The following is a 16,100-nucleotide window of genomic DNA, read 5'->3' as shown; positions in this document are numbered from 1 at the left end:
GCCCATTGCGTATGCCGTTGGATCTTCATTGTCCTTCACTCGCACATCTCGCAGACAAGGGGGAAACCCCTCTTGCATTTCGCTCACACAACACGCTGCCCCGCATCTCGCTGGAACGTTGCGCCCAACGCTTACACAACACGCTGACCCGCATCTCGCTACACGCCGCCCCAACGCTCGTATTACCGTCACCCGCCATCTTGGCCATGGTCGTCGAGCTCCGCGCGAGGCTAGTTTTCCCCCTTATTACTTTACTTTCTCCAAAGAGGATTGTGTATCACTATGGTACATCCGCCAATTATAAGGGCATCTCCAACAGCAACCCGCAAAAAACCTCCCGCATCCGTTCGCGGACAGGGGGGAGGGGGGACCAATCTGCGGACATGGATGCAGGAGGTCGACATTCAACGCTAGCCGCACACATTTCAAACTCCTTTTCAACAAACTGCATTAAATTCATGCAAACATGGCCGGATTTCATACGAACATGACGGATTTCATACAAACCGGATCAGAACGATTATATTTTGGACATATTTTCAATTAATAAGGTAAAACTATGTGCACGTACGGTCGCGGGGAGCTCCACTCCCATGACACAGATACAGTACACTAGCTAGTCTATGGCCATCCGCGGCTTGTCTTCCCTATGTCCGGCGGTGCTGAATAACATGACTGCCGGGAGCCCCAGAGGCATGTTCTTCCCCAGTATCTTCCCTACGTCTGGCTGCGCCGCTCATCGGAGCGGCAAACAGGGTGCTTCAGCCGGAGGGGAAGGGTGATTCCGTGGAGCTCAAGCGGGTGCCCCGGATGGTCTGAGATAAAGGAGAATCGGTCAGGTATCAGGAGATGGCCTTCCTGGGACCCAAGTGGTGGTGGTTTCTGTGTTCTATTTCTCCTCGATGATGGCGGCGGGCACGGACGTGCGGGCCGCTACCTCGTCCGTGTCTGCGTGGCCGTCTTCTTTCTCTGCGTGCATGACACGGCTATGCGCGCGTCGACGACGGATGGCGCGGTCGTGGCCACTTGATGTGGCGATGCTGTGCCGCCATGCCGGTGTAGAGCAGCTCGCCACTCCTCATCGAGTTGGCCTGGAGCGGCGACTTGCTGAACCATATGGTGGCTTGGGGCGGCAACTTGCTCCATCGGGTGAAGCGCGGGAGGTGGAGCAGCGCGCTGCCTCGCTCGTATTCGGCGGGCCACCCAGCCGGCTTGTATGCCGGAGAACTTCTCTACGGAAGCCATTAGAAGAGTGGTGAATGAGGAGATTGGGGGAGCGGCGGAGGGGTGTGGTTCTTGCCTGGCGTTTGCCATTGTTTAAATAGAGGGCAGATGGGAGGAGCTCAGCCGATGTTGCGTTTAATGCCGGCCCGCTCCTGAACGAACTTGTGGCCGGAGTAGGTTTCTGGATTTCCATGCGGTGTTAATGAAGGCGTATGAATGTGGCGAGGAGGCGTGTTCAGTCGGGTGTGCAGCGAGTGGCACCCTCAGCTCGCGCCGCTTCAATGGCGGAGGCAGTGAGAGGTCGTATCCGTCCTTAGCCGTCTTCAATGCGGAGTGGCGCGCTCTACAACGGCATGAATGTGGGCAGCCGGCGCCTGATAGGAGCGCGCGCGGGCGTGGGAAGGGCTTTTTTGATGGGCCAGGGTGGTCAGAAGAGGGCTTGAGACCAATCCGGACTCCCGCAAACCTACCCTAATTTTGTCTTCAATTTGCGGGAGAAATTGCATATGGACTTCTCTGCAGACCGATACGGGGCTTTGCATGGCTTTTGCGCTCCGGGCAACGCGATCCAGACGGTTGCTGGAGGTTTAGAGCATCTACAACCGAACATAGCAAATATGACCTCTTAAATGCTCGTGGACGCGCGTCCGGTCCCTGACTGGGCATGTCGGTTTTGAGCCCCTATTTATCTGTCTGTGCAGTCACACTCCTCATTTTTCCTCTTGTATGTCTGGTCACTTGCATGTGATTGGTGGAGATAAAGAGAGAAATAAAAGAATGAATAAAGAAAGAGAAAAGGTGGTTCGGAGTGGGGCCGCGTCCTACGTGACGGACTGCCCGGGCGCGTCCGTGAGCCCTCATATCCTCCCCACATCTGAGATGGATATAAGAGTTCGCGGACAGCCCGGGCGAATAGGGATGATATAAGATGTCCGGTTAGGTCAAGTTTTTTCTTCTCTCTTGTTCAGTCGCTGACCAAGTTCGTCCGCAGACGTATGAGAAATGGTTTGAGGCGTCCGGCTGTAGATGCTCTTACGGTCCGTCTTGGATAAATAGGGGAAAGTTGTCCGTAAAAGGGTTGGTGATGCTTCTCACGGGGCCGGTATGAGACAAGGCCACAAGCGAAGCGAAGGGGTGGCCTTTTGGGTGCACAAGAAGTGCACATACGTACACAGAAATCATGTGTACACCCTACCAGCGCAGCACAGGACCAAGCAGCTCAAAAGTTGCTCTGAGACTAAGAGTGAAGTGTAGGGAAGGGGAGGGAATTGATTGGTTGGAGCGTCGCGCTCGGGGACTCACTCACTGGACTGAATCCCCGCCTCTCCTGAGAGAAAAGTTCCATGCCTCTCCTCCGACCCGCAAGCCGCACGCTAGCTAGATCACACTCCTCTTCACAACAGCCACTACTGCTGCCGCCGCATGTTGCTGACCCTTCCGTATCCTCTACTTCACACTTACTGCTGCCGCTACTAGTAGGAGTGGCGCTTACTGTTACTGCTGCTATTACCACAACGACGACAGCGGACGACGACGACGTACTTTGGCACCAGTGGTGGCATGGAGAGAGTGAGAGATGTCTGTACAGTGACAGCAGTCACCGGTAACTAGCTGGCTACTCACACGGTCAGCGTGTGGTCGTCTGACGACAGCCGTGTGCGTTTTGTGGCCACCTAATAGTGAGGAGGAGGAGGAACACAATGCTCTGTGGATATTTATCCGAGCTCATCTGGTCCTGCGACGAGACGTCGAGGTCTGGCTATAATTTCAGTATGTAGCTAGCTACTACGAGCGGATAACGCCGGGAAGGAAATGAGGTCGTCGCAGCTAGCAGTTGGGTCTGACACACTACGCTACTGGAGTAGATTAGTACCACTAGTAGTAATAGTAGTAGCCGGTGCGTACCTTGACAACGAACGCCCTCCCTTTTCTTCAGACAGAGCCAACCAGAGGTGCACAATTCTTCAGATTGATCAGCCCTGACAATTCTACTAATCGTTGAAGAGGTCGATCTGTGAGCTGTTAATCAAGTTTAGATGACCTCATCAACTATCAAGTGTACTAGTGGTGTGTACGTGTGGCACACTTGCTCACAGTGGCAGATTCGTAGATGCGAGCGAGCTGGGTCTGCATATGATAGGCGTGCGGTTATAAAGATTGACATGGCAGCTACCGAATTTGCTAATCTTGGAAGCATGGTTTAGGTCGGGGCTGAAAGCAGGCCATCAGGACGATGTCCCCACTCCACTGCCCTTTTTCCAATCATACAAGCAACAGGATGATCAGTTGAGTGAGCTCCGGCAAAAGGAGTTGGTGAATGGCCAACTCGCAGACAAGTCGCAGCTACACTCTGTTTCGGCCGGCCGGTCACCAAACTAGTTATGGACTTGACAGTTACTTAGTTAGGCACATCCATATGGCTAATTAACCTTGTGAAACAATTCTAATTATTTAGTCTCGGCTTACGGTTGCTGAATGTACTGCCTTGCGCTTATGTTATGTTCTCTTGTAAGAAAAAAAAATGGGCAAAAAGAGAGATAAGTTGGTAGTTGGTCAAACAAACTCTGAAATATAGACAAAAACTAATTGGATCACCGCAATGCCAAACGCAGTCTTAATCTCATCTCAGTGTGTCTCTGGGTTAGGCCGGACAGTGTCGATCGTGAGCCACTTAACATCGGCATTTATCCAAAAAGGTGAATATATATCGTGTGGTCGGCTTAACCAAATCCCAGACTAACTTTTCTGAAAAAAGGGGAAAGCGAGAAAGAAAAAGAAAGGCCAAGGATTGTTATCTTCATCTGGCCTATCCTAGATATTATTTGGCGGTTCATTTCAGGTCGTAATCGACGGTCCCGCGAAGGAAGGAGCTGGAGAGATCAATCTAGTGTCTTTATGTGGAATCTGTTTTCCTCCTGTGCTGTTGGATAAGACTAGAGTGGCACTGAGCAGAGACTAGGCAGTGGAGTGGTGCTAGCTAGATTACTGGCCATGGGCAACCGAAACTTATGGCTTTTATTTATTTATTTAAGAAATACATAATTATCTGTCAATTATTTACATTTCTAAAAAAATTATGCGGGTGGTAGATTACTGGTCATGAGCAACCGAAACGTATGGCTTGTATTTATTTAAAAAGTACATAATTATCTGTCAACTATGTACATTTCTAAAATATTTATGCGGGTCGCTTAATTTGGAATTACTAGAGCATTTATTTTTCAAAAAAGAAGATTACCCCGGCCTCTGCAACAATTGATGCACAGAGCCAGAATACTAGAGCATACATATGATTCCGTTTGTTCCCTTTTTCCTCTGTCCAACATGTAGATGGTCAAGTACATTTTGTGGACTTGAGATTCCTGGAACTGGGGTTATCTATCTCATTATTCTTATCCCCTCTCTCATCTCAAGTTAATAAATACCATAGTTTTAAATAGCTGGCTATAGCTTTGCTTAGCTATAGCTCGCTATAGCCTTTTCGGCAGGGTGCCGCTAAATGGTCGCCTTCACAAATAACCCGCTATAGCTCTGCTATGGCTGATTTAGAGGCCCGCTGCTATTTTTCATAGCCCGCTATTTAAAACATTTATAAATATACTATGTGCAATCTGCTAGACTGGAGAAGCATTTGAAAGAAGCAAGTCTGTGGCACCACTGGCTAAGATGTTTCTTGAAGCAGCCAGCCACAGAGAGCATTAGAATATCTCATATGTGTCATGTTTCTGGAACTGGAATATTAACAAGCCAGAGGTTGCCTGGCCTTGGCCTGCCCAGCCACCAATCACGTAGCTGGATGGATGGAGGAGTGGTTGCCCATGAGCAAAGCCAACAACATCTCAACAACAACAATACTTGCCGCACCCCTAAGGTGAAGCTGAAGGTGAGTGGCATGCACCAAGCAACAAACTTGACTACTGGAGAGGCCATTGACTAGCTCTCTCTCAATCCCTTCACCCCACGCCACTAATCTGAATTTTTTGCACCAATCATACTCCTCCATCAGCAAGCAAGCCAAGCATATAAATTAATCAATTATTTTCGTCCAAGTTGTCAAATCCCAGCTACTCTACCCTGCACAAGTGTTGATTAATCAGTTGCTGCCTTGTTAATTCCCATCATGACTAATTACTGAACAGATAAACAAATTAAAGAAATAAACACATATTTTTTGAGATCATCTTGTCATGCCACCCTCTGAGATGTCTTTCATGAGTGTGACGTGGGGAGTGGTGGCCCAGCCAGCAGCCACTTGTTGATTAATCTATGGTGTCGACGATTATATATCATCAGTAGTGATCTCCTCCTCCTCCTTCCCCTCCAAGTGATGACAGTGCTGGCTACTGTCGAGTGTCCCACTACTACTTCACTCGTCATCCAGCAGCTCAGCCCGATCCATCCGGCACCGCTGGTGTGTGTGCATGGTGGGTGTCCATGAACAGCACCACATGTTTGCCGCTTCCGTCTCCATCTCCATCTCACCCCTAATATATATTCCCAACCACTATATATGCACTATATATATATATATATATATATATATATATATATATATATATTTCCCTCTCTCCACTGGCAGATTTCATGCAGTTTCTGTTCCCTCTCTCTCACATGGGTACGTACGTGTCCACGTCGTGATGGGTGGATGGTTACGGGAGCCCAACATCCACCGCCCAACTCATATTTTCGCACCGCTTAATTAACTGTTGCTCATGACTTGTCTATGTTGATCAACCGACTAAACGTAGGTGTTTCTCTCTCTATTTCTAGTTTGATCAGATCAAAGAGAAGTAAAACACGCACCAATCTTTCTGGTTTGGTGAAGCCTTAACAGTTTACAGTCAGTTTGGTTTGTCGATTAAGCAGCTATGCACCATGTCCCAAGGCTTGTAACAGAGGCCGGTCACAAGTTTTAATTACCTAAGTTAAATATGGTTGTTTGCAATGTAATGACACACAGGCCGGGGGTGATCCTCCATTTCTAAAAAAAAACTAAGTTAAATTATTTTTGAATTTTTTTTCGGGTCTATTCATCGACTGTCAAGATAGTAGTACAAAAAACACCGGAAGTAACAAATACTACATCTAGGTCCGTAGACCACCTGCCGGAGGAGTGCCAAAAACAAAGTCCCCTGTCGGCAAGGGCCAAAATCCGTCGCGCCTCCATGACCTTAAGGCAATGTACAGAAGACGAAGCAGATCGGCAGCGGCACCGACGAGAGGCAGGAGCCCGTTCACGGCAATTAGGTAGCTAAGTTAATTGAAGTCACTCAATTGGAGTGTCACGCCATCTGAGCTTGGCAATCAAGTTGATCATGGCTCACATCAAGTACTAGCCAGTCCATTAATAATAGTTTACTGGTATTGACTTTTTAGAGATGGTGGCTTGGCATGTTCATGGTCTGGTACTACTGAGGAAGAATAATATAAAAGCATTTTTGAATCTTTTGGATGATCACATAGACAGACACCCACACACTCATCACTCATGGGGCTGCTTAAGCGGTCTGGCTAGCCTAGCAAATACAAGCACTGATTAATGATAGATCCTTAAAGCTAGGGTTCCACATGTGGGACAACCCGGCTAATTGCCAATCATGGGCAGGATCATGGGGGCAGGCAGGCCCAAGGCCGCCCATCTTTCCTGCACTGCTCAGCTGATTAATAATTAAGTTATGGCAAAGCAGGAAAGGAAGAAAGGCATCCATTACTGCTCACTCCCTCTGGATTGCAGTGCAAGTGAGTGACCAGCTAGTGTGGACATGCATGCATGCATGTGTTTCTCTCTCTATGTGGTGAGGGAGATCTAGAGAGAGAAAGAGAGGGGGAGAGAGAGAGAAAGGAAGTGTGCTAGAGAGAGAAAGGAAGCTAACCGGCTTCCAACTAAGCCAAGTGATGCCTTGCTTGCCCCCACCACACACCGCAGCATCATCCACCCAATTGGACGGGTGCAATTTTTTAGGGGGGTTTCTTGTTGCCCCACACAACAAACAACGATCCAGGATCACGTCAAGAATCACGGTTGATTAATTTAATTTGATCACTCTCAACCATATGTATCCCTCTCTCCTCTCAACCGTTGACTTCTCTCACACAACATGGCACATCAATCGCTCCTTCAAACTGAAGAAAAAGCTTGGATATATCCGAGATAATTTAGTTAATTTGTTTTATGTGTATGTATAATGCATAAACATACTGATATAATTTAAGTGGTATATGTTGGTATATAATAAGTTAAATATAGTAAGATTTAACCACGCCACTGCTATTTTGGTAGATGAGTACACTTTTTTATAGATGTGTATGGTTATTGGTTATGAAGTACTCCCTCCGTTCCTAAATACTTGTCTTTCTAGAGATTTCAACAAGTGACTACATACGGCGCAAAATGAGTGAATCTACACTTTAAAATATGTCTACATACATCCGTATGTTGAGTCCATTTGAAATGCCTAGAAAGACAAGTATTTGGGAACGGAGGGAGTATATGTCATGTACGCGTACGTACAGATTAGTGATTGATGTGTGACTCAATTAATTTGGCGAGGACGGCACTGCATATATGTTATCTTGATTGAGATAGTGTAGCCACTGCAACCTATAGTACCACCAACCCAAATCTAGCCATGCCGAGAAGTAAGAAAAGGAAGTACCACATAATCAGTGTGACCTCTAACTAACACCATATTAGATGGGCCATTTGCATCAGAGGATTGAAGATTTTTGTATAGCTTAAAATTCAAGCAATTAGTTGTTCCTATTGATAAACAGTGCAATTAAAAGGGTAGGTGCTCGATGGACAGGTCGGGAACAAACATTTTGGGTGAGGGGTGCAAATACTTTAGAACAAATTAATAATTGCAGGTATTTTCTTTAGTTTTCTTTCTTGGTGTGTGTGGCCACTGGACACTGGCTGGGGACAAATGCATCTGCAGCTGCACCACCACCACTACCTCACTACCTCCTAATTGTAGTTGCCAACTGCCAAGCAACCTAGCTAGCTAGCTGTTCATGATCAGTGGAATTATATTGCTCAACACAACTGTCTGTCTGTGGTTTTTCTTGAACAAATAATAATATTAGTAGTAGGAATTTAACAAGAAACCAGCAAACAAGTACTAAAATTATATAAGAGATCGCGTGGATTTGCGAGGATTTTTTCACCAACTAAATTAATAGCCACATGCTTATTATATGTATGTTTGCTAAAAAGGAAAAGTGGTGGAAGAAAAGTAGCTAGGGGGTGGAATTAGTTTGAGCTGGGGTGCAGAGAGGCTGATCAATCCAGGCTTGCAGTGCAGCACCATGACACCCCAGGAATCACACATGCAGAGAGGAATATTGAGCTTGCTTCCATCCCTTGTTTTCTTGGCTTGTTGCTGTTGCTACCACTATAGCACCTAATTAACAAATACTAGTACTCACTCACCACTCCTCCAATTGGATCCCTTTCTCTCCCCCTCTACCTTCTCTCCACATGTAGTGGCAACCAAACATACTCCAAATCTATTCATCCATCCATCCATTCATTCATTCACCTAGCTACCAAGCTTGCTAGCTAGGTGGCTTTGCTTCATCACAAGATTAACCTTCACTACACACTGCTTAATTAGGATCCACAGACAGAGTGGCTAATTAAGCAGTTGGAGAGAAAAAAGAGGATGGGCAGGCTAAGTTAAGGGTGGCTATTAATTCAGAGCAGTAGTGGCTAGACATGTTTTGCACATGAAAGAAATTAGGCGGGTAGCCATGCATGGCCATGAATTGTCCACAAGTGGGCTTGCTTAAGTGAGGAGGGGATGGGCATTAAGCCAGCTCTATCACACCCATAATATCGATCCCCTCCCCTAGCTATTTCCACTCAGCTCCCTTGGCCACCGGTCTATTAACCCCCCTCTACTATTACTAGTTTCCACCCTCTCTAACAATAGCACTTAGCAATTAACCACCAAAACCACTCTCTTCTATCTTTCTCTCTCTAGACAAGAGAGAGATGGGAAGGTTATAAGAGTTGAGAAGAGATCAGGAGAGGCATCCAAAAGACAAGACAAGAGAGAAAGCTAGGTTTTTTCCAGACAGCTCTCTCTTGTTCTCTCTCTTTGTGTGTGGGGGCGTTAATTTTCTCTCTCATATCTAGAGAGAGAAAGCTTTCTGTCTATCTAGGCTTGCTTGCTTGCTTGCTTGTCCATTGATTAGAGGCCAAAAGAAACTTCCATTGATTAGAGTAGTAGCTGCCGGATTCATCTCTTCCATTTGTTATATGTGCAAGGCAAAACGCCTCTCTCTCTCTCTCTCTCTCCCTCTCTCTCTAGCCAGCGTAGCGTAGCTCCACTTGTCCCTCTCCCTCTCCTCCCGCCATAAAAACCACAGAGCCAGCCTCCCTCCCCACCTGCCTGCCTGCCTGCCACTCTCTTCCTCTCCCTCTCTCCACGCCTCTCTTTGCTTCGGCGACATGCAAGCGTCGGCCATGGAGCTCGTGCTCTTCCGGGAGGAGGGGGCCGTGGACGATCGGCTGCAGCAGCACGGCGGTGCCGTCGTCAAGCGGAAGCGCACCAAGAGGCCGCGCCACCTGACGCCGCCGGCGGCCGCCATGGCGTGCTCCTCCGCGTCCTCCTCTGAGAGCACCACCACCGAGGAGGAGGACATGGCCCACTGCCTCATCCTCCTCGCCCAGGGCGCGGCGCCGCCCGGAGTCGTCGTCGACTCGAGGCCGCCGCCTGCGACGGTGCCGCAGGAGGCCCGGCAGGGGGCGTCGTCGCTTCCTCCGCCCGGCCCTCTGCCGGCGCCGGCGGTGATGTCGACGACCAAGACGGAGAGGTACACCAGCCGTAAGTACACGGAGGCGGCCACCACGGCGGACGGCGTCAGGGCTGGCTTCTACGTGTACGAGTGCAAGACGTGCAACAAGTGCTTCCCCACCTTCCAGGCCCTCGGCGGCCACCGCGCCAGCCACAAGAAGCCACGCCTCGCCGGAGCCGACGACGACACCGCCGCCAACGCCACCAGCGTCGCCATCGCCAAGCTGTCCAAGCCACCGCCGACGAAGCCACCGCTGGTGCAGATGACGACAGCGTCGCCGCCACAGCCCCCGCCGCCTCAGGTCGACGCCGCGCCGGACGTAACCACCGTGCTGAGCCTCAACAACGGCGGCAGCGCCGTTTGCAACGCCGTCAACACCAACAGGCTCCGGGTGCACGAGTGCTCCATATGCGGGGCCGAGTTCGCCTCCGGGCAGGCGCTAGGCGGGCACATGCGGCGCCACCGCCCGCTGCACGCGCCGGCCGATCGCGTCACAACCACCACCGCTGCCGCGGTGACCGCGATCACCGCGTCCACAACGAAGAAAGACAGCACCCCGGCCGGCATCAACCTGGAGCTCGACCTCAACCTGCCGGCGCCGTCCGACGAGGAGTGCGTCTCACACCCGCCACCGCCACCACCACCATCATCGGCGCCACCGGTGGTGCTCGGCCTCGGGCCGTTCGACAGCGGCAAGAAACGGCTGATGCTCACGGCCGCTTCCGCCGCGCTGGTGGATTGCCATTATTGATCGGCACGTCGCATGCAGCTGGCTGGCCTGACGAATTCTTTACTTTTCTTAACACCGATTGATTGTCCGATCATTCTTCTTCTTCTTCCTCTTCTTCTTCTATACAAAATTACTTACAAATTTGCTCCTTGGAACATATCAAGGAAACTGTAACATACAATTGATTCTTTCAATTCTTTGGCGTAAGGTTGACTATAGGAAATTATTGACACTCACATGTATATGTACCATGTAAACACGATTGATCATGTATATTGGTGCTGAAATATATAAATGGGAATGAAAAAAATTCCACTTTGTGACCTGTGAGCAGAAGAAAAATGTTTGGCCAGTTGGATCGATCAGTGTGTGTGCATGAGGCCGGCCGAGTGAGTGAGTGAGCAAGTGAGTGAGTGGTGGGGGTTGTCTGAAATGTGATGCAAATTAAGGGAGTGGGTGCAATGTTGTGGCCTACTACTATCCACCTTTTTCTTTTCTTTTCTTTTCTTTCCTGTGCTTAGTTCAGCTCTACTAAGTGGCAACTGCCCACATGCAAGTACAAAAAGGCACCATTTTTTTCTACGTATATATTGTACTACAAACTATATTTATGTATCCTTATAAGCTAATTAATCAATCAATTGATGAGGTGATTAAGCAGTGAACGTTTTCTCTTCTTAATAAACTGTTTGCTTCACTGTTAATTGCATTTAATTCAAAATGCATCAAGTGGACAGTCGTTTCGAGTGGTGGTGCATGCATGCACGTTTCCTCTTGATCAAGTCAGCTACTCCCTCCGTTCCCAAATATTTGTCTTTCTAGCCATCTCAAATGGACTACAACATACGGATGTATGTAGACATGTTTTAAATTGTAGATTTACTCATTTTGCTCCATATGTAGTCATTTGTTGAAATATCTAGAAAGACAATTATTTAGGAACGGAGGGAGTAGTATCTAGTAGCTTGTTGCAGTTGGTTAACTGAGAAAGATATGGATAGTGAAGTAGGCAAAGTTGGAAAGGGAATATAGAGAGGGTACGGTGCAAGCAAAAAGGGGGGCAATTAATTGGAAAGTAGCTAGTTGAGCATGTATGTAGTAGATGCTCTATCTATCTTGGCTAAGCTAGCTAGTGACGCATGAGGACTGTGTGGGTGTTGGGCAAGTTGGCATATGTCTGCATACATATATACATGCATGTAGTACATGTATATATATGCGCATATATGTGTGTATATATATGGATGGATGACTAGCTACCTAGCTAGTGCCACTATCTTTGGGTGGATGAGATGTGTTTTGGATACACTAGCTAGCTAGAACTACTTTGGATATGGATGAGATGTGTTTTGGATATATACATGCATCTTGTGGTTTGGTTTCTCCACCACCAAGTAAATCAAAGGGCCAGCATATGCATCAGGTTCTTTTCCTTGGAGATGAGCTTCTCTTGTTTGCAAGCTAGCCAGTAGCCAGCCAGCTCCTGAAGCAAGTTGAGTACTCCCTCCGTCCGGAAATACTTGTCGAAGGAATAGATGTATCTAGATATGTATTTTAGTTTTAGATACATCCATTTGTATTCATTTTTATGACAAGTATTTCTGGATGGAGGGAGTAATAGGTACAGTATCATCAGCAGAAACATATGACATAGTTAACATAATTAACCTACCTCCACAGGCTTGCGCTGGCTGCCAAGTGCATATAATCCTCTCATTATAATTAGTGTGTGCTATGTTGAACACATACCCACTTTTTTGTTTGTGTCAGCTAGCCATACAAATTACCGGAGGCCTGGAATAGGATGTAGGTTATTTTTTAGGAAGGAAGATCAACCCCTGGCTTCTATATCGGTTGATGAACGCAAGCATGGATATATTATTGATTATTCAGTAATGCCAAGCAAAGCTCAATGTTGATGTTGAGCGAATCAGATGGAGCTATTGAACAAACTGGAAGGTTTCTCATATGAAGTTATTATGTCTAGGCAATAGCCTCAATCCTAGAGAAAACAAGAACATACCAAACAGACACTTGAGTTATCATGACATCTGGATTCCTTATGCACACAGCTATTGTACTTGGATGACTTCAAGCAATGTCTACATGCATCTTTTTTCGATAAAGAGATTTCATTGACTCAAAACACCGCATTGAAGCGGTACAGCCATGATGAGTACAAACACGCTTCTGTATAGCAAGATGCAAATAGACCAATGAGTTCAAAACACACCGAAAAAGTAAACGTTGCATGCGACAAATTTAAAAACATCGACCAATTGTATCAAATGGGTAATTTGAAGATTAAAATGCATGACATCCATGTAGGGTAAACATCTTTCATGCCCACTTGATCCAACTAGATACATGCCACCACAAATAACTCTTTGTGTTTCGATTGTTGGAGCATAGATCACAAACATAGTGAGTGTGCACATGAGTGTACCTGCAAAGGGTATGTTTCTTTTTTTCTCAAAAAGCAACAACATTCCTGGAGAGCAGTGGTGGAGGCAGCAATCTGGCGAGGTTTGGCCTCCACCACACCTGAAAAGTCTTCCGCCTTCATCCTATATGTATACAGGCATAGGTGACAACTTCAAAATTCAAATGTGATGTTGTGTGTCTAGTTGCATGTGTTGGCCATACCTCAGAAATCATTCTGCCTTCGCCACTGCTGGAGAGCCAAAGAGTCCAACTTAAAGCTAGGGGAAGACCCTCATTAATTATGCTGAGTAGGAGGGGGGCTGTCAAATGGTCAAACTACAATAGAAATTAGAGTAAACTATATGTGCTCTTGTAAAAAAAGTCATGTTTAAAAAAAATCGTAGGATAGCTCCCACTCAATAACTTTTTGCCCCAGTCAAAACATATTATGGATCCATTAAGCGGATGCCCCTACTAAGATATGAGAAGAGAGTAGTCCTGGCCATGGGCAGCCCGGCCCGAAAAAGCCCGACCCAGCCCGGCTCGACGCTGCTCCCGGTCCGGGCCCGGGCCTAGATTTTGAGCTCGAAGGCCGGGGCGGGCCTGTCGTTTTCGCGTTTTTCTGATAGATGGGTTGGGCTGGCCCGAAGCCCAATAGGCTTTTACGTGTTCAGGTCGGGCTCAGGCCCAAAAAACAGGCCCGACGGCTGGGCCGGGCCGGGCTCGGGCCTGGGTTTTTGTGTCGGGCTTGGCTAGGCCCGGCCCGAAAGCCTGGCCCGGCCCGAGGTATGGCCAGGTACAGAAGAGAGCGAGTTTCTTACATATACCTGTGACCAAGTGCCCAAAGATATTTTGGATATAAATTGGATGTCAACTGAACTATGTACCAAAATCCTATGAATGAATTGGAATGGTCGGACCGGTATACTACATTTTGCATGGACGAGATGAAGGTAACCAAAAAGTGAGATCGAGTACACGTGATCACGCATGCAAAGTATATATGCTGCTGCTAACTTTGGCGGTGTGGCGGCATGGGTACCGGCCAGGTGCTGCAAGCTCGCCTGCAGGCCTGCTGCAAGTATACTTTCCGTGATATGCACTTTAACTGATCGCAGCAGCACAGAAAGAACAAAAGGGAAAGAAAGACATCAAGATCTAGTGCGCACAGTGCATGCAAGGCCGTCCGTCCATGGACGGATGGACGGACGGATCGATGCGGCATGCATCAGTCTCATTCGCTTGGTCTCGTGCCGTTATTATCCTCACGTGTTCATTTCTTCTTTCTCTCTTGCTAGTTTTAAGCTCCCAGTTTGAACTAGCTACATGTACTACTACTTCTAGCTAGGAGCTAAGCTCTAGTACAACGACTTTTAACTGCCACAGTCAGTCAAGTGTACGTACAAAACTGAGCTATCGATCGGCAGTACGCAGCTAATTAAACTGCGTACGGAACATTATCGACTTGCGTGTGGGCACGCCCAATCACGTATGTATGTGCGTACTTGTATACGCATGATAGCGGCTAGGCTTACATATGAGCGCTTTGCGTTTGTACTGTATTAAAAAAACATTTTCTTTTCATTTTTTCTGCGGTAATTGAGAGCGTAAATTTTATTCACACACACACAAGATTACTATGTACTGTACATGAACGTACAACAATGAACAATAGAAAAAAAAATACACACAGGAAAATCAGTGGCATGCACGAATGGCGCCCGTGGCCGTAATTAAGGTGCAAGTGAAGTGCACGTATGAACTCCATGGTATACGTTTGTAGCTTGCGGTACTAGTACAAGTAGTCAAGTACGTACAGCTAATTGCTTCATTATCCATCCTTATGGCAAGTACTACTGGTGCTTAGTTGATTAGTCAAATATATATCCACACCACATACATCGATCGTCGATCTCTTTCGAAGCAAATTAAGTTAAGAGGTAATATCACCGGTGGTGCTTGAACTTGCCACCAATGTTCACTTTAATTTCTAAACTTATAAAATACGTCGTAGTGGTTCTAGAACTTGGCACGAGCATGCAAATACAGTGCTAATCCATGCCGTAGACGTATAATGTGCTGACATAACATTATATTTTGATTAGCATTATGTACGTCTCCATAAACAATGGGCCTCACATGTCAGAATAAACGGATAATAAACGATAAAACAGTACCGCCAAGACTCGAAGTTATGAAGGCAAGCTAGCTAAGGCCTACCCTAACAAATACACTACTCATGTTTTCTTGTCAAGCAAGGATAATGATGCCCTATACTATAAAAGAACATGGTCGTGTTGTTTAAATGTGTTCCTGTATGTGCCGCCATATTGCACTTGTTAGCTTTTATAAATTTTTAAGTATTTGTAAAAATTACGTAAATTATAATGATAGTAATAAAAATAACGTTCAAACATTCGTGTGTTATAATTATTATACATACAAAAAATAACTTATTTAGCAAAATGTTCAAGTAATTTTCAAAATCATTTAAATATTATTTTTGAAAAATCATTTAAATAAACTATTATTTATGATTAAGAAATGTTTGTATAATTGATAATAATACAAACATTTTCGAAATTACAACTAATTATTATTATTTTAACTATACGAACATTTGACTTATCATATTCACATTTTTTAATTCATATTTCTTCGTATAAGAATTTTATGTAATTTAAAAAATATTGATTATTATTTAATATTTCAAGTTTTTATAAATATATACATGTGACTATATTTAAGTTATATAGAATTAAGAATATATGCCACGAGTAGAAGTTATCACGATATCCATACTTTTTTACAATTTAAATATAAGCCACAGGGTATAATTTTTGTGCATACTAAATAATTAATAATTTTGTATTTACTAAAAGTTTTCAATATAATCCGCATGTATATAAGTGAATATTTT

The 16,100-nt window shown here is 46.1% G+C and overlaps 1 protein-coding gene across 1 annotated transcript; it reads left to right on the top strand.

Annotated features, from left to right (window-relative positions):
• The first annotated feature begins 9,305 nt into the window (after positions 1 to 9,305).
• Positions 9,306 to 11,079, top strand: LOC119325036 (zinc finger protein ZAT5-like). The gene has a single exon (XM_037598793.1). It carries the CDS (start codon positions 9,680 to 9,682, stop codon positions 10,775 to 10,777), a length of 1,098 nt encoding a protein of 365 aa, XP_037454690.1. The 5' UTR covers positions 9,306 to 9,679; the 3' UTR covers positions 10,778 to 11,079.
• The last annotated feature ends 5,021 nt before the right edge of the window (positions 11,080 to 16,100 follow it).

This window comes from Triticum dicoccoides, chromosome 6B, assembly GCF_002162155.2.
Source record: "Triticum dicoccoides isolate Atlit2015 ecotype Zavitan chromosome 6B, WEW_v2.0, whole genome shotgun sequence".
Classification (NCBI taxonomy): Eukaryota; Viridiplantae; Streptophyta; class Magnoliopsida; order Poales; family Poaceae; genus Triticum; species Triticum dicoccoides.
Note: the sequence above shows the minus strand (reverse complement) of the source record. Positions and strands in the feature narration are given on the sequence as shown.

What these genes read in the sequence shown, in the direction of transcription:
- LOC119325036 (XM_037598793.1), top strand. Translation starts at nt 9,680, where the DNA reads ATGCAAGCGTCGGCCATGGAGCTCGTGCTCTTCCGGGAGGAGGGGGCC.